This window comes from Schistocerca cancellata, chromosome 7, assembly GCF_023864275.1.
Source record: "Schistocerca cancellata isolate TAMUIC-IGC-003103 chromosome 7, iqSchCanc2.1, whole genome shotgun sequence".
NCBI lineage: Eukaryota > Metazoa > Arthropoda > Insecta > Orthoptera > Acrididae > Schistocerca > Schistocerca cancellata.
This window is the reverse complement of record NC_064632.1, coordinates 531,125,774-531,151,415: the sequence shown is the minus strand read 5'-3', so window position 1 is coordinate 531,151,415 and position 25,642 is coordinate 531,125,774. Positions and strand designations below refer to the sequence as shown.

Below are 25,642 nucleotides of genomic sequence, written 5' to 3'. Positions count from 1 at the left end.
TCATTGTTGTTGTTGTGATCTTCAGCTCTGATACTGGTTTGATGCAGCTCTCCATGCTACTCTATCCCGAGCAAGCTTCTTCATCTCCCAGTACCTTCTGCAACCTACATCCCTCTGAATCTGCTTAGTGTATTCATCTCTTGGTCTCATTCTACGATTTTTACCCTCCACTCTGCCCTCCAATACTAAATTGGTGACCCCTTGATGCCTCAGAACATGTCCTACCAACCGATCCCTTTTTTACTGTGTTTCATATCGTCCATCATTGCCCGAGATTTTTTCCTGTCCAACAATGTCTCTCTTGCTGACGATGACTCGACGCCTTACTGAGCCTGACTATCGAACCATTTACGAGGTGCATTCAAGTTCTAAGGCCTCCGATTTTATTTCTCCAGACTGGAAAGAGATAGAAACATGCGCATTGTTTTAAAATGAGGCCGCGTTCATTGTCAATACGTCCCAGAGATGGCAGCACCGTACGGAAGATGGAATTTTACCGCCAGCGGCGAGAATGAGAACTGTTTTAAATACTTAAAATGGCGACGTTTTCCTTACTTGAACAGCGTGCAATCATTCGTTTTCTGAATTTGCGTGGTGTGAAACCAATTGAAATTCATCGACAGTTGAAGGAGACATGTGGTGATGGAGTTATGGATGTGTCGAAAGTGCGTTTGTGGGTGCGACAGTTTAATGAAGGCAGAACATCGTGTGACAACAAACCAAAACAACCTCGGGCTTGCACAAGCCGATCTGACGACATGATTGAGAAAGAGGAGAGAATTGTTTTGGGGGATCGCCGAATGACTGTTGAACAGATCGCCTCCAGAGTTGGCATTTCTGTGGGTTCTGTGCACACAGTCCTGCATGACGATCTGAAAATGCGAAAAGTGTTATCCAGGTGGGTGCCACGAATGCTGACGGACGACCACATGGCTGCCTGTGTGGCATGTTGCCGAGCAATGTTGACACGCAACGACAGCATGACTGGGACTTTCTTTTCGTCGGTTGTGACAATGGATGAGACGTGGATGCCATTTTTCAATCCAGAAACAAAGCGCCAGTCAGCTCAATGGAAGCACACAGATTCACCGCCACCAAAAAAATTTCGGGTAACCGCCAGTGCTGAAAAAATGATGGTGTCCATGTTCTGGGACAGCGAGGGCGTAATCCTTACCCATTGCGTTCCAAAGGGCGCTACGGTAACAGGTGCATCCTACGAAAATGTTTTGAAGAACAAATTTCTTCCTGCACTGCAACAAAAACGTCCGGGAAGGGCTGCGCATGTGCTGTTTCACCAAGACAACGCACCCGCACATCGAGCTAACGTTACGTAACAGTTTCTTTGTCATAACAACTTTGAAGTGATTCCTCATGCTCCCTACTCACCTGACCTGGCTCCTAGTGACTTTTGGCTTTTTCCAACAATGAAAGACACTCTCCGTGGCCGCACATTCACCAGCCGTGCTGCTATTGCCTCAGCGATTTTCCAGTAGTCAAAACAGACTCCTAAAGAAGCATTCGCCGCTGCCATGGAATCATGGCGTCAGCGTTGTGGAAAATGTGTACGTCTGCAGGGCGATTACGTCGAGAAGTAATGCCAGTTTCATCGATTTCGGGTGAGTAGTTAATTAGAAACAAAATCGGAGGACTTAGAACTCGAATGCATCTCGTAATATTAATTTTTCTTTGTGTGGTGTACCGCAAACATTTCCATTTCCTCCGTTTTAGCTCCACTTTCACTTTCGTTAATAAGTGAGAAGGGGTACTGAAAATGCGCTTACTAACCAACAATTGAAAGCAGAGAGCAAATAACGGAAAATCTGTTATTATCCAACGAGAATTCTAAACGTAATGTTGTTTGACGTTACTTCACAATTTTCGAGTACACTGGCGGGAAGAGAAAGACATTAGCGAAGCAACGTTACGATAAACGAAACCTCATCGTTTCGATGTGACAGTAATGGGAAGCTAATGTCTGTCAAGCAGTGCTACACGCGAGCTGGCCATCAGTCAAGTTACGTGTGCGCTTTGAGGGCTGGGACATCGACAGGAAAGTTGACTGATATTTGCCGGATGAATTTTTCATGTTGTTTGTAGCTCTGCGCTGATGCTTCTAATGCACAGTCGATTATCTCTCTCCTTCCTGGCCGGCCGAGGTGGCCGAGCGGTTCTAGGCGCTACAGTCTGGAGCCGAGCGACCGCTACGGTCGCAGGCTCGAATCCTGCCTCGGGCATGGATGGGTGTGATGTCCTTAGGTTAGTTAAGTAGTTGTAAGTTCTAGGGGACTGATGACCTCAACAGTTAAGTCCCATAGGGCTCAGAGCCATTTGAACCATTTGAATCTCTCCTTCCTGTTTTTCTTGTAGTCTGGTTTGTATGGATATTGAGAAACACTAAAAAGTAATTGTAAGTTTAAATATTAGCAAGAAGCAGCCTCGCAACTGAATTGTTCTGCTCATTTAGAATATTTTTCTATTTCGAGTCCGGTGTCAAACCAGTCGTCAATACGGTAGGAAACTACCCTCATTTTGAACAACAGAATTATTTTTATGATGCTCATTGTAGCTTTTACGCACGACTGCTGAGAACGGATATTGTTGTTGTTGTTGTCGTCTTCAGTCCTGAAACTGGTTTGATGCAGCTCTCCATGCTACTCTATCGTGTGCAAGCTTCTTCATCTCCCAGTACCTACTGCAACCTACATCCTTCTGAATCTGCTTGGTGTATTCATCTCTTGGTCTCCCTCTTCGATTTTTACCCTCCACGCTGCCCTCTAATACTAAATTGGTGATCCCTTGATGCCTCAGAACATGTCCTACCAACCGATCCCTTCTTCTAGTCAAGTTGTGCCACAAACTTCTCTTCTCCCGAATCCTATTCAATACTTCCTCATTAGTTATGTGGTCTACGCATCTAATCTTCAGCATTCTTCTGTAGCACCACATTTCGAAAGATGGCAGTTATAAGAGTCGAGGGACATGAAAGGGAAGCAGTGGTGTACTCCACTTGTAGTTGGGTGTGGCAAAATTTCAAACCGGTAAAGGGAAACAAAACAAATTTCATAACATAAATAAGGATTGCTTCCTGCAGTTCCTTCGTCAGTGATAAGCAACGAGCTTTGTTGTGCGATTTTTTTCCACGGATGGAAAAAGAGCGCTGCAGTATGGAGTAGCAACATCTGTGGAGTTAAGCTTTCAAATACGCCCAACGGAATTTTTGTCGACACCATAGTTTGACTCCAAAAGCCATGTGATTACGGCTCGACGTTAAGATTCGTGCGCCACCACTCTGCAGATTTTAAATGTCATTACATCGATACTACGTAGATATTCCGTTCTAAAAGACTGTGGATTTTGAGCAACGTTTCACAGGCGCCTCAATAATTAGTGTTCAATACGTGGGATGAACTTAGCTTTAAGTTTTGAGAAGATAAATGCAACGGAATTTCGCTTGTATGCAACTATGTCACAAGTCGTATATCAGTATTTTATATTATAAAAAAAATAGGGGTAGCCATAGACTACCAGCTCAGAGAAGTTGACAAAACTTATTAGGTTCTGTGGCTCGAACTGTAAAGTTTTTTTTTTTTTTGTCTTCGTTTCGTTTCTGACAGTTATGAGAGTGAGTGGGTAACAGAGAGTGGGCAGCTACAGAGATTATCGACTGGGTCTCACACTTTTGAATGCATACAGGCATTTTACAGCTAAAGAATCATATGCATAAAAATTATTTTCACATAGGACTTTAGACAGTGATGTCAATGATGTATACAGGCTGGTTAAAAAAAAATACGTTTACAAGCTGATATGGCACACCGGACATACAACAAGGATCAGTAAGCACATAGGAATCGATGGTCGCAAATACCACGAGAGGTCGTTACGGTCACGAGAGGGCGTTGGGATATAAACACGGGCGTAGCGCACGGAGATCGTCGCCATTCACGCCGTGGACGCGTTGGGAGTCACCTACCGCGAAATGGGTGAGATGCGTTTGATTCGTGACATGACCAACTGCAACAGACGAGAAGCCGTGGGATTGTATCGTGCGAAATATCCTGATAGGGAGGTTCCGTGCCACACATCATTCGCCATCCTGCATTGCCGATTGTGCGCAACCGGCTCTTTCCATGTGCACAAGCTGGATTCTAGCCGCCAACGAACAACACGTACAGTCGCAGGGGCAGAACGATTTTTCGAAAGGGTGCAGTGCACGCCGTCGACAACGACACTAGGTGTAGACGGCGCCATTGATATCTCCCAATCCGACGTGTGGCGCATTGTACACGACAAAGGACTGCTTCAGTTTCATTTCAAACGCCTCCAGGCATTGCAACTGGGGGACTAAAACTAGCAGACGGTATTTGCGAGGTGGTTTCTGCAGGAATCCGCTGCAGAATGTAATAAAACAGCCCCTTATGCATCCTTTGCCGCCCCCTGAAGAGGCTACATTTATCTTATGCTTAATTAATCGTTTACTGTACAATTCTTCCATGCACCTATACCAGTAGTTAATCTATTTGAGGCAACTTACGTAAAATCTGAGTTCGCTATTGTATTCTGCGCTCAATAACAAGTTTGTGAGCATGCTAGGAATATTTTTGTTTTCAATAATCACTAAGTAATCGATCTAAATTTGCTACGCCAATGAGTCTGTTCAGTAATATTTATCAAAAACTGCAATGACCTACATAAAAAGTACATTTTCAACTTACAGATTTATTTTCCACAAACCGGCTAGCTATTTCTGATAAAGATTATTTGGAGTTCACGCACATTGTAAGAATACTTTTCATTCGTTGTTTCGACTGTAATTAACGAAAATGTTATAAGTATTGTTATTTTTTGGAAACCTGTAAATTACTTCGGAGTTATTAACGAAATTATGTCCGCGTCTATACAAAATTGTAAAACATTGTTTCAGTGCATGTGAATTAATTTTGTTACACACTTTTTTATTACACACTTTTAATTGCCATTTCGTAAAATTTGTTAATTCTGATTGTCAATTATGGTTGTAAATCGTATAAATACAAGCGGTTTGCGTACAGCAAGGGGGCAGTTTGTTACCAACCATCAACAGAACAGCACGTAGAACTTTGTTTACATATTTTCTCGACACCGAACATCTTGCGTGCGAATAAAGCAATCTTGTGGAAAATCTGTACGTGGAATTCATTTCGTATTTTACACGATTAGTTTTGCATGTACAGCAGCACAGCAGAGGAGCTCAGCAGTATTTGCAACGAGGCTACACCTCGAGAATGAAGATCTACGAATTATGTAAATTTCACGAACATTTTTGGTAACAACGTTTTATCTCTAAATTAATGAACAGTTCTGCATTTTCCATTTTAATCAATTTGTTGAGATAGTTGCATCTCAGCTGGTGGAGGCCCATTTTTTTTTTAAATTCTTGCGGTTCACTTAGTTATTTTGGCCTTGAAACTTGGGGTAACTTTTGGTATAAACGTTCAACTTTTGCTAGTCGACAAATATTTTATTTAGCAGCAATCCATTTTATATTCATCCCACACCACGCTGACTTCTTCCCTATCCGCAGTTCCATTTTGAGACCGAAGATGAACAGGGAGTGTCGTCATCACCGATGAGGCCGCGTTCTCACTCGACAGTGTGATGAACGTCCACAACCTGTATACGTGCGCGGATGTCAACCCGCATGCTACACGTACGCATGCCTCACAATGCAAATTTACCCTTAAAGTGTATGCTGGCATCGCTGGAGACTGTTTAATTGGGCCGTACATTCTCCCGGACCGCCTTGACGATCGCACGTTCTTGTATTCCTGTAAGAGGCTCTGCCGGACATGCTGAATGATGTTCCCATGCCTATTCGTAGCTGCATTTGACTTCGGCACCACGGAGGCGCCGAGCATTTCGGCCTCTCCGGGCCGCTGGATTGGTCACGATGGGCCAGTCGCTTGGCTACCACGATCACCTGATCTGCCTCCAATCGGTTTTTTCTTCTGTGTGTGTGTGGGCGGGGGGGGGGGGGGGGGGAGTGTATCTGAAGGGCCTCGTGTATGAAACACATGTCACATCGCCGGAGGACCTAGTGGACAGAATTGTCGTGGCGGCAGGAAATCCATGGCGTAACGTCACACCAGCCCAGATCTCGCACCTTACGACTTCCATACCTTTCGACGAATAAAGGATGCATTCCACGGAAAGTAGTGGGTGAATTTTGGGGAGATTATTGTTGCAGCAGGACGTTGGATCTGACTTAGATCAGTAAAGTGGTACCAAGTAGGCATGTAAGGTGGCGTAAGGCTGTCGCAGTGAACGGGATTATGTTGAAGCGATGACCCCATGTTTCATCACCTGTGACTATGTTCAACAATATATTGTCATGATCAGCCTCGTAACGCGCAAGTAATTCCACATACAAGGCCCGTCGTTGCTCTTTCTGGTCTTTAGTTAGGCGGGGAGGAACCCAATGGGTACACAACTGGTGAACGAATGTGTCATCACTACTAAAAGACACATCCACTTGTGTAGCGAGTTGTCTGGATGTGATCCGTCGATCTCCTGGAATGAGAGTGTCCGCTCGTTTCAACACTGCAGGAGTCATACCTGTGTGCGGCCGGCTGGTAAGCTGGAGATTGGACAGGTTTATGCGACCTTGTTGCGATGACGACCGACGCCTCGCCCAACGACTCGCCGTGCTTTTGTTCACTTCCAGGTCTCTGTAGACATTTTGCAAGCGTCTGTGGGGTATCTACGATGATGTGGCTTCGCGCCAAAAGTAACTTAATGATAGCTCTCTGCTTGGAACTCAACTGCATTACAGACGCCATTTTGAAGGCTCTGTGTAGCGTCGTCACCTATCGGAACTTCGTAAAACTATAGGGGCTGAAGTGAAAATATTCCATGATGTCCCACAACAAAATACGCATTTTTTTAAACAGCAAACTATTACTTCCTGATGGCCCCTCGTACCAATGTCAGGCTCCATGTCCAATCTTAGGCACATCTTGGTTTGCTACACACAAACACACATTCATCACTCCTCCAACGAAAACGCCTTTCCTTACTTGATGATGAGATCTGTCCTGATACATACCCATCCTACCAAATCTAAAAGAACCCACCTCACCTCCCCCGGTCAGGGTTCCTTTCTGTTCCCCTGCTCTCCACTCCTCTCCACCCACACCTTACGGTCGGGTCAGGAACAGCATCCCCCTTCACTCTACTGAATTTCTCCTCCAAGCACCCGTCCACACAAACACTCTCTTATGCACGGCCGCAACTGCTATGTTTCCATGGTACCCCTCTTCCTAGCAGTCTAGGTCCACTCATCACCTTACTCGTCTATGTCTCTATCTTAATTAGTCAACTCACCGATTTTTCACTTTTCTATCTTATGCAGCTATCCCTCTGTCAATCTTTTAATTAATATACAAATCCGCCTTATATATTTTAAATTATGCAGTTGAATATAAATGTCTTTTTATTATCTGGAACATTCGTTTTGTCAACTGCCTCGTCCAGTTTTACAGTATGTTTTAAAAATTTTACTGACATGTAGGTGTAGAGTGGAGACATGTGTCCGCTGAGAGCCCACTCCCTGTCCATGTGGGGCGATGGCAATGAAATAACAAAGGAAAAATGTGCATTATTTTGTCAGAACCGTTACATAGTCCACTTTATGCGCTGCATTGTCGACATTTTATTGACCATGAACAAATGCGACCATTTACTGACCGCCTGTTTTGTGTGTTGCAGTGAAGAAAGCCACACACAGCAGAGCAGAAGATGGCGCCGTCCCTGAGGCTGTGGAGGCGGGAGGCGGGCGAGCTGGAGCCGACGGAGGACTCGACGGAGGCGACGACGGTGGCGGAGGAGGCGGGGGGCGGCGCGCTGCCGCCCACCACCACGGCCGCGCCCTCGCTGCCCCACCACGGCCACAACATCCTCGCCGGCAACAACCAGCAGTTGCCCACCACCGCAGGTGCGAGCACCACATGTAACACATGCTATGGGCCCGTCTCTGCCAGGGGGTACCACTTCCTTTCGGGGAGCATTAACTGTTCGGAATTTTGAATTGAGAATAATAATAATGTAAATCTTCAGGCTTTCCCGGCGAGATCTTGACATGTGAAATAATCGGGTCGACTGCCGGATGTTTGTGTCGCTCTGGCACAATATTTCGGAACGGAACGCCCGACACAGGGTGAGCCTCAGACAGCTGCCACAGATGGCGACCAAGTCGGGCGCGGAAGTCCGACGGAGCACCGGGGAAGAGACAACACATTACAAGCAGCGCCAGGCGGGCGCGGACGGCAGAGAGAGAGCACCCAGCGCCCTCTGGGCATAAATACTGGACAAGAGCCTCCAATACGGCAGTCTCAGGTAGCACCTGAAGAAGGCAACGAGTTACGTGGCCGAAATATTGTGCCAGAGCGACACAAACATCCGGCACTACACCCGATTATTCCACATGTCAATAATCATAATGTTTAGGGTAATGTACACATGACTGTGCTGCATTCCACAGCACTGGTTATAGGAGATCAGTGACATAAATTCCAGTATTTTCTAAAGTTTGAAGAATACATTCATCATAATATATTTTAACCATTACAGTTTGGCACAAGCGAAGCTCTTAACAAGACTGCACTAAAAATCATTTAGTAATATATGTGTGATGTCTGTTGTTCTTAACATGTCCAAAGGAACAGTTACCACCACATACACACACTATATATATATATATATATATATATATATATATATATATATATATATATATATATATATATATATATATATACGGTGTTACAAAATGGTACCGCCAAACTTTCAGGAAACATTCCTCACACACAAAGAAAGAAAATATGTTATGTGGACATGTGTCCGGAAACGCTTACTTTCCATGTTAGAGCTCATTTTATTACTACTCTTCAAACCACATTAATCGTGGAATGGAAACACACAGCAACACAACGTACCAGCGTGACTTCAAACATTTTGTTACAGGAAATGTTCAAAATGTCCTCCGTTACTGAGGATACATGCATCCACCCTCCGTCGCATGGAATCCCTGATGCGCTGATGCAGCCCTGGAGAATGGCGTATTGTATCACAGCCGTCCACAATACGAGCGCGAAGAGTCTCTACATTTGGTACCGGGGTTGCGTAGACAAGAGCTTTCAAATGCCCCCATAAATGAAAGTCAAGAGGGTTGAGGTCAGGAGAGCGTGGAGGCCATGGAATTGGTCCGCCTCTACCAATCCATCGGTCACCGAATCTGTTGTTGAGAAACGTACGAACACATCGACTGAAATGTGCAGGAGCTCCATCATGCATGAACCACATGTTGTGTCGTACTTGTAAAGGCACATGTTCTAGCAGCACAGGTAGAGTATCCCATATGAAATCATGATAACGTGCTCCATTGAGCGTAGGTGGGAGAACATACTGACGAAACTAAAATGAGCTCTAACATGGAAAGTAAGCATTTCCGGACACATGTCCACATAACATCTTTTCTTTATTTGTGTGTGAGAAATGTTTCCTGAAAGTTTTCCTAAAAAAGAGTTTGAAGGTATTCCGACATTGGATATAATGCAGTGAAAATTACTTATAACTGAAGCATGGGATACTATCCATCTGCTTTTAGCCATAACGTCATTAACATGACGAACTACATAAAAAATAGTATCGGACTCTTCAGTTGAAAAGCTTCTCAAATGAAGCAGACGATACCGAGAAACATACAACAGAATGTGGTATCGAACACTTCAGTTTACATCACCTCAAATGAAGCATGCGATTCCCATCAATCCCTAGTTTTCTGCTCATCTCTCACTTCCAACTTAACTTACAAGTTGCAATGAAAGACAGGACACACTCCAAAACTTCGCCCAACCGACAAGAACGGAACAGCAAACGCAAACGAATGAAGAATAACAAAACAAAGATGGCAATAATTCGCGAAGGATGATGGTAGCGGGACCGTAGAGACATCTATCGGTAGCTCGGCGTTTGAGCGAACGCGTATCCGTTTAGCACTACCATCGCCCACTATTAGGGGACGAGGGCACTACATGCTTGTGGAACTGGCTGCCAGCGATTCAGTTGTCGAGAACGGTTGCCGCAGCTTCGAAATGCTTGAAAGAGTCAATGGCATCATTTTTCCCATCCAAGAACTGCACTGCTACCGTTCGTATTGCAATTACCAACACAAAGAAATGAAATAAAATATTTTTGTCCGTGAAATAAATTCTTGGCGCACTTCCAAGTTCTAAACATCGTAAAAAAATTACTTTGTCGACGAAAAAGTTTAGGGGTACGCATCCCCCGGTGTTCCCCAGGAAAACAAAAAAATTGTGTCACGAAATTTGAGCCCAAGATAGCTGATGCAGGTAGGAATCAAAATTACTAATGTTGTGTAGGTCGACAAAGCACAATTTTTAAACTACGGAAACTTGGAACCAAGCGCTCGATTGGCTGCGGCATTACCCTGTTGCCGGATGCTGTGGACAACGCATGACCGCGAACGCTTTGCCTGCCGGTGATCGCGATGTATCCGAGCGGCCCGTACGCTCGGTGGTAGCGCTCCAGCCTTCCACTCTGCGGGCCTGTGGGCGAATCCCTCTGGGTCCCGACACATTCATTGTAGTTTCATGATAAAACGTAATCGGAACAAACCCGTCGACAGCTGTTAGTTAGGGTACAGAAAGTCTTCAACAAAATTATGTCGGCCCTGAAAAGCAGGTGCTCGAACTGGCTACCGTCTGACGCGACACAAGCTTGGTAACGCCGAACGGTGTTTTGCCGAACTCTTTCAAAGATTCCTGGCATTGCTCTGAAGTAATTGGCGGCATATTGAATGCGATCCATTAATTCCTCTTCGTTTCTAGGTGGTTCGCGTCCGGTTGGGTGAACTAGAACCTTGAAGGATCCCCACAGGAAGAAGTCCGGTGGCGTGAGGTCTAGTGATCGCGGGGGCCACGTCCTACGAGCACCTCCGCCAATTACCCGGCCGTCGAAGAGTTCATTTAAATATCCGCGCACAGCACTACTGTTATGTCCGGGCGCCCCATCATGCTGCAACCACATGCGTAGCCGTATGTCCAGGGGATCATCTTCCAGCAGACTGAGTAGAGTTTCTTGCAAAGAGTGAAGATAATTTGGCCCGGTAAGTCGAGGAGGTATACGGACCAATTTTTAAACTACGGAAACTTGGAACCAAGCGCTCGATTGGCTGCGGCATTACCCTGTTGCCGGATGCTAATCCCACACGGAAGTCATTGCCTGCAGTCACCCACGATGCCTACCCAAATGTCGAGCGATCCCCATAGAAGGAGCACTAGTCGGTAAACAACACAACGGCAGAGAAGTCGGGAGATCGTGCAATACGTCGCAGAAACCACCGGCAAAACTCTAGCCTGTATTCATAGTCCGCCACAGGATTTAGATCTTGGACAGGATGGAAACTAAATGGCTGCTGGCCGTTATCCCTCAAAACCTCCCAGATTAACCGCTGAGTGACCATGTCGTGTCCAATCGCTCGAGTACTTGTCATAGGTGCTTCTTCGAGGTGCTCGAGAACAGTCTCCTCAAATGCAGCATCCCGTCGTGTTCGAGGTCTTCCAGCATCACCATGATATCCCGCTAACGAGCCTGTTTCGCCAAGTCGCCGGTGAGTTGCGGGTGTGGGTGACGTCTTGCTGGGTACCGTTCCTCATATAACCTGGAGCTTCAAATTCAAATGGCTCTGAGCACTATGGGACTAAACAGCTATGGTCATCAGTCCCCTAGAACGTAGAACTACTTAAACCTAACTAACCTAAGGACAGCACACAACACCCAGTCATCACGAGGCAGATAAAATCCCTGACCCCGCCGGGAATCGAACCCGGGCGTGGGAAACGAGAACGCTACCGCACGACCACGAGCTGCGGACTAACCTGGAGCTTCATGAACATTGCCGTCGGCTAGTCCATAAAAAAAAACCTATATCGTTGTTCTTAAAACGAATGCTGTGCCGCCATGCTTATTGTATGATTGAATCGCAGTTGACTAGTGTGTGCTCCGAAGCGAAGCTTACGTGTGAAGGCCTCTGACGTAAGGTGGAGACCAACAGCAAGACCTATTCGACACGTGTGCGTACTACGTTAGGGCGGTGATGGGGCGAGGGACGTTTGTATGTGTGAACCGACAACCATAGCGCTGCCAGTCAACCGACGAACGGCAACAGGACAATCCCAAGGCCGATCGGAGCGCGTGGCGCCAAGTTTCCGTTGTATAAAAATGCTGCGTTGTCGACCTACACGACATTAGTGTTTTTGGTTCCTACTGGCATCAGCTATCCAGGGTTAAATTTTCGTGACACAATTTTTCTCCAAAGTCTGATTCATGAGCATTGTCTTCATCAGGAGAGCCCACATAGAGAACAGTTAAAATAGTTACTTTCACTGGTGTGGAGCCTGCTCGCTGTGTGTTTTGGTTTCATGAAACAAACTCTGCAACCACTGTTCGGCGTAAATTTTGCACCGAATGCGCTAAGGAACCTCCAAGCAGGCTTGCAATTTACTCTTAGCACAAGAACATTGTTGAGACATGTTGTCGCTCGCATGTTAATGATTATGTCGAACAGATTAGGGAGAGCTTTGCCTGCAGTCTAAAAGAATAAGCCCGACATACGTCTCGCATGACTGGAATTCCACAAAAGACTGTTTGTCGAGTACTGCGTAGACGTTTGAACTTTGCAACCGTACACATTCACAGTGCCATTAGCGATGCAGATAAGGTTGCTCGTGGGGAATTCTGTGCAGAAATGTTGCATCAGACAGAGGACGACGAGACATTCCTGAACGCAATAACCTTGAGCGATGAGTCAACGTTTCATATCAGTAGCATGGTGAACAACCAAAACTGCAGAATATGGGGCAGCGAAAATTCACATGCGTTCCTGGCAAACATTTGTGTTATCCCCAAAGTTAATGTGTTTTTTGCCCTTAGCAAACTGAAAGTGTAAGGCCCTTTCTGCTTTAAGGAGAAAACTGTCACTGTTATTGTGTATCTATATAGGCTTGCAAACTTTTTAATTACACAGATCGATGAAGATGACGGAGATAGGATGGTTTACTACCAGCAAGACGGTGCACCACCTCATTTCCTGACGGAACTTCGAGGTTTCCTCGATAATCGCTTCGCAGGTCGTTGGACTGGCCGTGAAGGGCCAATAGCGTGGTAACCTCGCTCCCTAGTTTGCCACCACTGGGTCTCTCTCTCTACGGTTTCATTAAAGATTGCGTGAATGTCTCTCACCTACCGTACAATTTAGCAGACCTGAAAAATCGATTCTACGCTGCCGTTGTAGAAGTTACACCCGATTTGCTGCTACAAGTGTGGAAAGAAATTGATTACTGTTGGGATGCTTGTCGCATTGCAGTTAGCAGTTACACGAAATCAAAATGACACTTGAAACTTTTATATGAATCTTGAGTTTGTTTGCTACAAAATAACACATCTACCGATTCAGAAGTTACCTCAATAAATTTCTATATCATTCCAGAGTTGTAAAGTCCTTTCCGACTCCCGAAAGAGAAATACCAGTGACAGCAGCATCAGAGCAATGAAATAATTCAGTGCCGAATTGGAACTCGAACCCCGATTTTTCGATTTATGCGAAGTTCAAAAAATGTGTGTGTGAAATCTTATGGGACTTAACTGCTAAGGTCATCAGTCCCCTAAGCTTACACACTACTTAACCTAAATTATCCTTAGGACAAACACACACACCCATGCCCGAGGGAGGACTCGAACCTCCGCCTGGACCAGCGGCACAGTCCATAACTGCAGCGCCTAAGACCGCTCGGCTAATCCCGCACGGAATTTATGCGAAGGATCACCTTAACCGCTTCGGCTATCTGGGCACGCTTCCCTTCCAACCCAAATTCCCAATGTGTTGCACACTTGTACCATAGTGTAACAATATCAATTTTCCTCGTTGGTTGCAGTACCTCACTTGATTCCCTCAGGAAGTCGGACTTAGGGTGCATCTGCACTGAAGATAGCATGAAGTTTTAATATTACTATTATATGAACGGCGACTTTTCTTTGGGACAAGTCCGACCTCTTGCGGGAAATCATGACAGATGCTGCGATCAGTGAAGAATATGGACAGGGGACACTATGGAAGAAGTGTGCGACAAATTGGGAATTTGGATTGGACAGGAAGCATGATCAGACATCTGATATTTAACCACAAACGTTTCGCCCTGAAGGCACTGAGCGTCTAATCTCAGAGTGGGATAAATGTACCAACAGTTATAGCGATTCCTTGTGAAATAATAAACAGTTCAGTTACTTTCCAGAACGAGATTTTCACTCTGCAGCGGAGTGTGCGCTGATATGAAACTTCCTGGCAGATTAAAACTGTGTGCCCGACCGAGACTCGAACTCGGGACCTTGCCCGGTAGCTCAGTTGGTAGAGCACTTGCCCGCGAAAGGCAAAGGTCCCGAGTTCGAGTCTCGGTCGGGCACACAGTTTTAATCTGCCAGGAAGTTTCATATCAGCGCACACTCCGCTGCAGAGTGAAAATCTCATTCTGGAAACATCCCCCAAGCTGTGGCTAAGCCATGTCTCCGCAATATCCTTTCTTTCAGGAGTGCTAGTTCTGCAAGGTTCGCAGGAGAGCTTCTGTAAAGTTTGGAAGGTAGGAGACGAGGTACTGGCAGAACTAAAGCTGTGAGTACCGGGCGTGAGTCGTGCTTCGGTAGCTCAGTTGGTAGAGCACTTGCCCGCGAAAGGCAACGGTCCCGAGTTCGAGTCTCGGTCGGGCACACAGTTTTAATCTGCCAGGAAGTTTCAGTTCAGTTACTTTTTTCCATCTGGGTCGTTTCATTTTACTGCCCGCTATAAACATCCAAAGTATCTAAAAACATATATAGGGTGTTCCTAGAATGAATGTAAAAAATGAGAGGACTCGTAGAGTAGGTCATAACAAGCAACTTTCACGTAGCAATTCACGTCCGCATCGGTTAGCGTTCTGCGCTAGGCGTCATTTAACAGGGTCACGCGCTGCCTGGAAGGTAGGCTTACAACTCGGCATCCGAGTCGACATGTAATCAGATATTTAGGGCAGGTCAACACCACGGAGTTTCTTTTGCCATTTTGTTGGTATGCGAACACATTGCGTTTGGCAGTGTAAATGCCTGTCTGATTTGATGTCGCACAGAGGGCGGCGCCTGTGTACACTGCAGAGGCTGGTTCGCGCTTCGTCAATGTGTGAAATCCAATGAGGACTCACTTCTGTTTAGTACTGTGTAGAGCAGACGGAAAACGGAGCCTTTTCTTGGAACGAAAGGCCAGATGTACGCTGTAATTACGGGGCGATTGATGGAAATGCTCTCGCTGCTCAACAGTTGTACGTTCTACAGTTCCCAAATTGCAGACAGTCAGATCCATGCATGTTGACCGCCACCCATAGATCCCTAAGAGACACAAGTCCACTTGAGGTTAGTTGTCCAGCCGGCCGGTGTGGCCAAGCGGTTCTAGGCGTTGCATTCTGGAACCGCGCGACCGCTACGGTCGCAGGTTCGAATCCTGCCTCGGGCATGGATGTGTGTGATGTCCTTAGGTTAGTTAGGGTTAAGTAGTTCTAAGTTCTAGGGGACTGATGACCTCAGATGTAAGTCCCATAGTGCTCATAGCCATATGAACCATTTTGAGTTGTCCGCCGACGAGATTTCATAATGGTGCACGTGCATTTAAAGGCTGTATCGAAACCCGATGCATTCATTTTGTGATACAGCTGCGAAGGACGGACTGACACAGTCGTCAACACACAGTGGGTACATCAGAGTTTGAAGAGGAGACGTTAGAACTGCTGTAAATAAGCTCATTAAGTCTTCATCGAGAAATGGGTAGAAGTCATTGCACGATGGCGTGTGTGGAATGAAGATGATTTACACTCTTACGGCCTTCAGAAAATTCACCCCTGAATCCAGAGGATTTTCCAGGTCGCATTGACTTCTGCCAGTTAGTTTTTGTAGAAGTGTACCATTCTACCTGAACTCCAACACTTTGTACTCTTTACAGATGAGGCAGCCTTTACGGAAGAAAGTGTGTTCAACAGCCACACTCAGTACGTGTGGACACAAGAAATCCGCACGCCGCCTTTGTTCTTAGTCACAAAGAGAGCTTCAGCGTTTGATCTGGTTTGTTAGGCGATAATCTGATTGGTCCATACATGCTCCCCCGACGACTGAACACAAAGAGATACCTAATCTCCTTCAGGCAAACATTACCAGAGTTATTGTAATGTGTCCCACTCAACGTGCGACAGGGCATATGATACCAACATGGTGGTCCTGCTGTAAATTTCGCTCATGCGGTGTGAAATCATTCCGATGAGTTCTTTGGTGAGAACTGAAAAGGGTGCGATGGGCCGATGGCATGGCCTGTACGTTCCCCAACTTTACAGCCCTTGATGTTTTCGTTCGGGGACACCTGGAATCTGTCGTTTACGGAATACCTAGACCGATGAAGAGCTGATACCGCGAATTATGGTAGCTTTGATGCAATCCCACAATTTTACAGGTTGTTTGAAAGGGTGCTACAATCACTCAGGCTTCGTTACACAAGGTCCATTCAAAAAGGAGGATGTAATTTCGAGAAATTTATGTACCTATTTGCGAATTAGGATATGAAACGTCAACTACCCTTCCCTTTAAACCTCAACCCCACTTCTCTTTTATCTTGCTGTGACAGAGAAATTGAAAACGCTGTCTGCCGACCTGCTACCATAACGATCCGGAAGGCAGTTTGTATGCCTGTGTCCCAAGCGGGAAGCGATGCTCCTCAATGAAGCCTAGGACTGAACGTTAAGGGATGCAGCCATGTGTTGCTATGTGAAGGATATTTGTTATGACCCACTGTATCAGCCCTCTGATTTTTCACATTTATTTTAGAAACAGCCTGTTTGGTAGAGCACTTGCCCGCGAAAGGCAAAGGTCCCGAGTTCGAGTCTCGGTCGGGCACACAGTTTTAATCTGCCAGGAAGTTTCATATCAGCGCACACTCCTCTGCAGAGTGAAAATCTCATTCTGGAAACATCCCCCAGGCTGTGGCTAAGCCATGTCTCCGCAATATCCTTTCTTTCAGGAGTGCTAGTTCTGCAAGGTTCGCAGGAGAGCTTCTGTAAAGTTTGGAATGTAGGAGCCGAGGTACTGGCAGAAGGAAAGCTGTGAGTACCGGGCGTGACTCGTGCTTCGGTATCTCAGTTGGTAGAGCACTTGCCCGCGAAAGGCAAAGGTCCCGAGTTCGAGTCTCGGTCGGGCACACAGTTTTAATCTGCCAGGAAGTTTCATATCAGCGCACACTCCGCTGCAGAGTGAAAATCTCATTCTGGAAACATCCCCCAGGCTGTGGCTAAGCCATGTCTCCGCAATATCCTTTCTTTCAGGAGTGCTAGTTCTGCCAGGTTCGCAGGAGAGCTTCTGTAAAGTTTAGAATGTAGGAGCCGAGGTACTGCCAGAAGGAAAGCTGTGAGTACCGGGCGTGAGTCGTGCTTCGGTAGCTCAGTTGGTAGAGCACTTGCCCGCGAAAGGCAAGGGTCCCGAGTTCGAGTCTCGGTCGGGCACACAGTTTTAATCTGCCAGGAAGTTTCAGCCTGTAAATGGTTAGAAATTACGAGCACAATATCGTGCATGTTCTAATGTATTAATCCATTTTGTTAACCGGTTTCGACTTACAAGGTCATCATCAGACTTTAAATGACTGTCGTTGACAAAGGAGTTACAATATTCGTGAACAAGTTGAAGAGCGCAGTGATAATGCAAATAAAAGCGAAACAGTAGATAAATAAAAGAAAACAAACAAGAAAAACACTGACGTTTAACTCTAAGAAAACATTGCGATTATATCAGTTTAAATTAAATTAACAGTCCCGATAAAACACAATTATTACGTGACAAGAGTAGTGAAGAATAGCTAGAGGAGATAGTATACGCAGAGATGAAAAAGCCATGGGATCCTCCCAACATCGTTTCGGACCTCCTTTTTCCCGGCATAATGCAGTAATTCGACGTGGCATGGACTCGACAAGTCTTTGGAAGTCCTCAGAAAAAATATTGAGCCATGCTACCACTATAGCCGTCCATAATCGCGAAAGTGTTGACGGTGCAGGATTTTGTGCACGAACTGACCTCTCCATCATGTCCCATGAATGTTCGACGGGTTTTCCGTCGGGCGACCTGGGTGGCCATTTCATTCCCTCGGTTTGTCCAGAATGTCCTTCAAACCAATCACGAACAATTGTGGCCCGGTAACAAGGAGCTCGTCATCCATAAAAATTGCATCCTTGTTTGGCAACATGAAGACCATGAATGGCTGAAAATGGTCTCCGTATAGTCGAATATAATCATTCCCAGTCACTGGTCGGTTCAGTTGGAGCAGAGGACCCAATCGTTCCATGTAAACACAGCCCATACCTTTTTGATGGAGCCACTACCACCTTGCACAGTGGCTTGCTCACAACACTCACACTCTAACCGTACTATCAGATCTTACCAACTGAAATCGGGACTCATCTGATCAGGCCACGGATTACCGGTCGTCTAGGATCCAAGCGATATGGTCACGAGCCTAGCAGAGGCACTACAAGCGATGTCGTGCTGTTAGGAAAGGTAGGTCGTCTGCTGCCAGGGCCAGTCAACGCCAGATTTCACAACGCTAACCTAACGGATACGTTCGTCGTACGTCCCAAATTGATTTCTGCGGTTATTCCACTAGGAGTTGCTTGTCTATTAGTACCGACAATTCTACGTAAACGACGGTGCTCTCGGTCGTTAAGTGAAGGCCGTCGGCCACTGCTTGGTCCGTGGTGAGAGTTAACGCCTGAAATTTGATGTTCTCGCCACACTCTCTTCGCCGTGGATCTCGGAATATTGAATTTCTTAACGATTGTAGAAATGGAAGAGGGTGTAGATGAAGATGAAATGAGAGATATGATACAGCGCGAAGAGCTTGACAGAACACTGAAAGACCTAAGTCGAAACAAGGGCCCGGGAGTAGACAACATTCCATTAGAAATACTGACAGCCTTGCGAGAGCCAGGCCTCACAAAACTCTACCATCTAGTGAGCAAGATGTCTGAGACAGGCAAAATACCCTCAGACTTCAAGACAGATTTGAAAATTATCGATAGGAAGTGCAAAATGTCTAAGCAGGGATGGCTAGAGGACAAATGTAAGGATGTAGAGGCACATCCAATTAGGGGTAAGATAGATACTACAGGAAAATTAAAGAGGAGCTCAGATGGAAAACACGTCCTAAGCAAAGAAGGGAAAGCAGAAAGGTGGAAGGAGTATATAGAGGGTCTATACAAGGGCAATGTACTTGAGGACAATATTATGGAAATGGAAGAGGATGTAGATGAAGACGAAATGGGAGATAAGATACTGCGTGAAGAGTTTGACAGAGCACTGAAAGACCTGAGTCGAAACAAGGCCCCTGGAGTAGACAACATTCCATTTGAACTACAGATAGCCTTGGGAGAGCCAGCCCTGAGAGATCTCTACCAGCTGGTGAGCAAGATGTATGAAATAGGCGAAATACCCTCAGACTTCAAGAAGAATATAATAATTCCAACCCCAAAGAAAGCAGGTGTTGACAGATGTGAAAATTACCGAACTATCAGTTTAATAAGCCACGGCTGCAAAATACTAACACAAGTTCTTTACAGACAAATGTAAAAACAGGTAGAAGGCGACCTCGGGGAAGATCAGTTTGGATTTCGTAGAAATATTGGAACACGTGAGGCAATACTGACCCTACGAATTATATTAGAAAATACATTAAGAAAAGGCAAACCTAAGTTTCTAGCATTTGTAGACTTAGAGAAAGCTTTTGACAACGTTGACTGGAATACTCTCTTTCATATTCTGAAGGTGGTAGGGGTAAAATACAGGGACCGAAAGGCTATTTACAATTTGTACAAAAACCAGATGGCAGTTATAAGAGTCCAGGGCATGAAAGGGAAGCAGTGGTTGGGAAGGGAGTGAGGCGGGGTTGTAGCCTGTCCCCGATGTTATTCAATCTGTATATTGAGCAAGCAGTGAAGGAAACAAAAGAAAAATTCGGCGTAGAAATTAAAATCCTTGGAGAAGAAATAAAAACTTTGAGGTTCGCCGATGACATTGTAATTCTGTCAGAGACAGCAAAAAAATGGTTCAAATGGCTCTGAGCTCTATGGGACTTAACATCTATGGTCATCAGTCCCCTAGAACTTAGAACTACTTAAACCTAACTAACCTAAGGACATCACACAACACCCAGTCATCACGAGGCAGAGAAAATCCTTGACCCCGCCGGGAATCGAACCCAGGAACCCGGGCGTGGGAAGTGAGAACGCTACCGCACGACCACGACAGAAACAGCAAAGGACCTGGAAGAGCAGCTGAACGGAATGGACAGTGTCCTGAAAGATGAACATCGACAAAAGAAAAATGAGGATAATGGAATGTAGTCGAATTAAATCGGGTGATGCTACGGGAATCAGATTAGGAAATGAGACGCTTAAAGTAGTAAAGGAGTTTTGCTATTTTGGGAGCAAAATAACTGATGATGGTCGAAGTGGAGAGGATATAAAATGTAGACTGGCAATGGCAAGGAAAGCGTTTCTGAAGAAGAAAAATTTGTTAACATCGAGTATAGATTTAAGTGTCAGGAAGTATTTCTATGAAGTGTAGCCTTGTATGGAAGTGAAACGTGGACGTTAAATAGTTTTGACAAGAAGAGAATAGAAGCTTTCGAAATGTGGTGTTACAGAAGAATGCTGAAGATTAGATGGGTAGATCAGATAACTAATGAGGAGGTACTGAATAGAATTGGAGAGAAGAGGAGTTTGTGGCACAACTTGACTAGAAGAAGGGATCGGTTGGTAGGACATGTTCTGAGGCATCAAGGGATCACCAATTTAGTATTGGAGGGCAGCGTGGAGGGTAAAAATCATAGAGGGAGGCCAACAGATGAATACACTCAACAGATTCAATGGATGAAGATTGCGGTAGGTACAGGGAGATGAAGAAGCTTGCACAGGATAGAGTAGCATGGAGAGCTGCATCAAACCAGTCTCTGAACTGAAGACCACAACAACAACAATGATTTCCGAAATGGAATGTACCATTTTTCAAGCTCCAACTGCCATTCAGTGAGCAAAGTCTCTTAATTCCCGTCGTGCGATCATAATCGTCGGAAACCTTCTCTCGCGAATCACCTGAGTACATATGACAGCTGCACCAATGCGCTGATCATTTATACCTTTTGTACTCGATACTACCGCCATCTGCGACTTTAGTCACATCTGTGTATTCTAAATACGTTCCACAACACACTTAAGAGACCAATTGGAAAAGCGATAAAAGTGGTAACGTTCCGTTTACTGCCGACAGTGACTTGCACGTTTATTTCCAGTCGTCCGTTTCTACGTCGTTAAACCCTGCTGAAACGCTGTGCAAGGCGCCATCTGCGTCTTTCGGTGTCGCCGGCAAACTGCCCGGGGCGCCGGTGCGGGCTGAGACGGCAGAGCGCGCCTTATCGACTCCAGGGCGTCGTTGCGTGTCGAGCCGGCGGTGTTCTTGGCTGAATAGCGGCGGTGGTGGGGCGCCGGAGGTCGCCTATCGATATTGAGCATCGCGCTCCGCCCGCCTGCCGACGCAGACCCCAGCGCGGTGACGGTGGTTCGCCCTTCTCGCTCATATAATCTATTTTAGGATTCTGCAACATCCGTTAAATCAAAGCCAAACAAGTACCATCTTAAAAAATGAGAGAGCTTGTAACCTCCCCACAGTTAAGTTCCGAAACCTCCCAACAGTAAAAATATAATTATTTATAATTTACATTCCGCGTAACCTCCCAATAAATGGTTTCCGTAAACTACCAATAATACAATGTGACTAACCTCTCAATAAAACTGTGGCTCACTTATAACCTTTCAATAACTGACTGTGAATTTAAACTGGTAAATTTTGGACGACAGCAGTGCTGCGTCATGGCCCTGAAAATTCATTCTGAATAAACTGAAAATTCTTACCTCAATAAGGTCGCCGGATAACGCGTATACAGGGTTATTACGAATGATTGAAGCGATTTCACAGCTCTACAATAACTTTATTATTTGAGATATTTTCACAATGCTTTGCACACACATACAAAAACTCAAAAAGTTTTTTTAGGCATTCACAAATGTTCGATATGTGCCCCTTTAGTGATTCGGCAGACATCAAGCCGATAATCAAGTTCCTCCCACACTCAGCGCAGCATATCCCCATCAATGAGTTCGAAAACATCGTTGATGCGAGCTCGCAGTTCTGGCACGTTTCTCGGTAGAGGAGGTTTAAACACTGAATCTTTCACATAACCCCACAGAAAGAAATCGCATGTGGTTAAGTCGGGAGAGCGTGGAGACCATGACATGAATTGCTGATCATGATCTCCACCACGACCGATCCATCGGTTTTCCAATCTCATGTTTAAGAAATGCCGAACATCATGATGGAAGTGCGGTGGGGCACCATCCTGTTGAAAGATGAAGTCGGCGCTGTCGGTCTCCAGTTCTGGCATGAGCCAATTTTCCGCGGGCTACGCGTGAAACTTGCCCGCACGCGTTCAACCGTTTCTTCGCTCACTGCAGGCCGACCCGTTGATTTCCCCTTACAAAGGCATCCAGAAGCTTTAAACTGCGCATACCATCGCCGAATGGAGTTAGCAGCTGGTGGATCTTTGTTGAACTTCGTCCTGAAGTGTCGTTGCACTGTTATGACTGACTGATGTGAGTGCTTTTCAAGCACGACATACGCTTTCTCGGCTCCTGTCGCCATTTCGTCTCACTGCGCTCTCGAGCGCTCTGGCGGAAGAAACCTGAAGTGCGGCTTCAGCCGAACAAAACTTTATGAGTTTTTCTACGTATCTGTAGTGTGTCGTGACCATATGTCAATGAATGGAGTTACAGTGAATTTATGAAATCGCTTCAATCATTTGTAATAGCCCTGTATATCTGCTCCTATAAGAATTTTTTCTGGCACAGCTCAGTGCAATGCTGGCCGATAGATTTGTCATGTATAAAAAGAAACAACTAATTTTTCTTTACAATAATCAGGCTGACCATGGATTGGAGAAATTAGTAAAATCTTTAAAATTGAGCTGAATAATTGTCTAGGTTAATTTTTATAAGAAAGACTATTATTAAAAGATTTCTTTTTAAAAGCATTTACATGGGACTTGATACAACAATACTACATATGCGCGAGGATGCTTTTACCTTATACTACAACGCTCAGGCACCGCCATCGCTCCACGCGACCGGCCCAGCCAACTCGATACACCAGACTGCACGCTACTACTTACTCCTACTGCCACAGACACTGCTCTTACTGCATACAACACTGCTCTCTGGTCTGAGATTCTCTTATAGCTTACATATCGCAGGCAGCGTGTGAGCAATCCATCGAAATTACATCTGCTCGAGTGCGCTAGCAACAAATTCTTTAATCATGGACCTCTTACAAACTGAATTAGAACAGATTAGATTAGATTAGATTAATACTAGTTCCATGGATCATGAATACGATATTTCGTAATGATGTGGAACGAGTCAAATTTTCCAATACATGACATAATTAAGTTAATTTAACAACATACTTAAGTTAATATAACAACTTTTTCATTTTTTTGTGTTTTTTATTTTTTTTTTGTTTTTTTTTTTTTAATTTATATCGAAAGCCGAGCGTTATTCTCGCGTACCTGCCAGTTTAAACCTCTTATTCGGCGCTGTTTTTCGAAACTGATATGTTCTACAGATTTCGCAATAACCGACCAACACGACAGACTGTGCAAGGTGGTGCAGTGTGAGCGCTAGCTTCACATTCTGGAAGAGTGGAGCGCAGTTGACTGATCAACCATCCAGTTGTAGGTCTTCTATGGTTTCCGTCAGGGGTGGCTCGTAGTGAGATGTGCAACAGTCCCAAAGGACAAAAAAAACTCTGCGGGACAAAGCAAGTGAAACACTCAGTAGACATGGCCGTTTGTCAATGTAACTTCGTACACATAAGCACCATCAATTGGTATTTAAAAGATGAGAGTTGCAATTCTCTGTGACAGATAGGACGGAGTGCATTAGTGTTCTTCGTGTTTAGCATTGTTACCCGGCCTTGTAGGGTATACACTGTCGTGACAAAAGTCATAGTGTTGTGTCTAGACAAGACAGCCTAGACACAATTAGAGGAAGCCGAAAGGCACGCGCTTAAACTCACGCAGGCTGGCGTGAGGTCTGAAACAGGATACGTAATGAATGCTATAAAGAAAAGTACGTTGCTTCTGGAATACTTAACTTTAATCCACATTTGTAGAACGTCGCTCTTGATGATAAATTAATAGAATCTCAATATCTATACTGGTAATGGCGCCTTGCTAGGTCGTAGCAAATGTAGCTGAAGGCTATGCTAACTATCGTCTCGGCAAATAAGAGCGTAGTTGTCAGTGAACCGTTCCTTGCAAAGTCGGCTGTACAACTGGGGCGAGTGCTAGTCAGTGTCTCTAGACCTGCCGTGTGGCGGCGCTCGGTCTGCCATCACTGACAGTGGCGACACGCGGGTCCGTCGTATACTAGCGGACCGCGGCCGATTTAAAAGCTGTGTCTGGCGGTGACACCACACATAGGACACCTCCTAATATCGTGTCGGACCTCCATTTGCCCAGCACAGTGCTGCAACTCAAAGTGGGATGGACTCAACAAATCGTTGGATGTCCCCGGCAGAAATACTCAGCAATGCAGCCTCTACAGCCGTTCATAATTGCGAAAGTGTTGCCAGCGCAGAATTTTGTGCACGAATTGACCTCTAGATTGTGTCCCATAAATGTTCGATGGGACTGATGATGTCGGGCAATCTGGGTGGCCAAATCATTCGCTCGAATTGTCCAGAATGTTCTTCAAATCAAACCACTTGCGAATAATTGTGGCCCAGTGACATGGTTCGTTGTTGTTTGGGCACATGAAGTACACGAATGACTGCAAATGGTCTCAAAGTAGCCAAACACAACCATTTCCTGTGAATGACCTGTTCTGCATCAGAAAACTCAGTCCATTCCATGTAAACACAGCCCACACCATTATGGAGCCATCATCAGCATGCGCAATGCCTTGCTGACAAACTGGGTCCATGGCTTCGTGGTGTCTGCGCCACACTCGAACCCTAGCGTCAAGATATGAAGCTGGGACTCATCTGACCAGGCCACGGTGTTCCAGTAGTCTAGTGTCCAACTGATATGGTCACGAGCCCAGGACAGGCGCTGCAAGCGATGTGGCGCTGTTAGCAAAGGCACTCGTGTCAGTCGTCTGCTGCCGTAGCCTATTAACGCCAAATTTAGCCACTGTGTCGTAACGGATACTTTCCTCGCATGCCCATATTGATTTCTACGGTTATCTCACGCAGTGTTGCTTGCTTCTTAGAAATGACAACTCTAAACGTCACAGTTCTCGGTCGTTAAGTGGAGGCCGTTAGCTACTGGGTTGTCCGTGGTGAGAGAAATATCTGAAATTTGGTATTCTCGTCATATTATCAACAGTGTGGATCTCGGAATACTGAGTTTCATAAAGATTTCCGAAAT

General features: G+C 45.5%; 1 protein-coding gene and 1 non-coding gene across 5 annotated transcripts in view; both read left to right on the top strand.

The window, feature by feature from the left end:
* Positions 1–25,642, top strand: part of LOC126091949 (synaptotagmin 1-like) — a 1,108,877-nt gene that overhangs the window by 909,202 nt on the left and 174,033 nt on the right. For all 4 annotated transcript variants that reach the window (XM_049907282.1, XM_049907285.1, XM_049907284.1 and 1 more), the window contains one exon: positions 7,747–7,972. In XM_049907282.1, coding sequence (XP_049763239.1) covers positions 7,777–7,972 — 196 coding nt within the window. In that variant the 5' untranslated portion in view covers positions 7,747–7,776. The remainder of the gene's footprint in view (positions 1–7,746; positions 7,973–25,642) is intronic.
* On the top strand, positions 14,444–14,517 carry Trnas-cga (transfer RNA serine (anticodon CGA)). Its single transcript has one exon. It is a non-coding gene; the product is annotated as a tRNA-Ser (tRNA).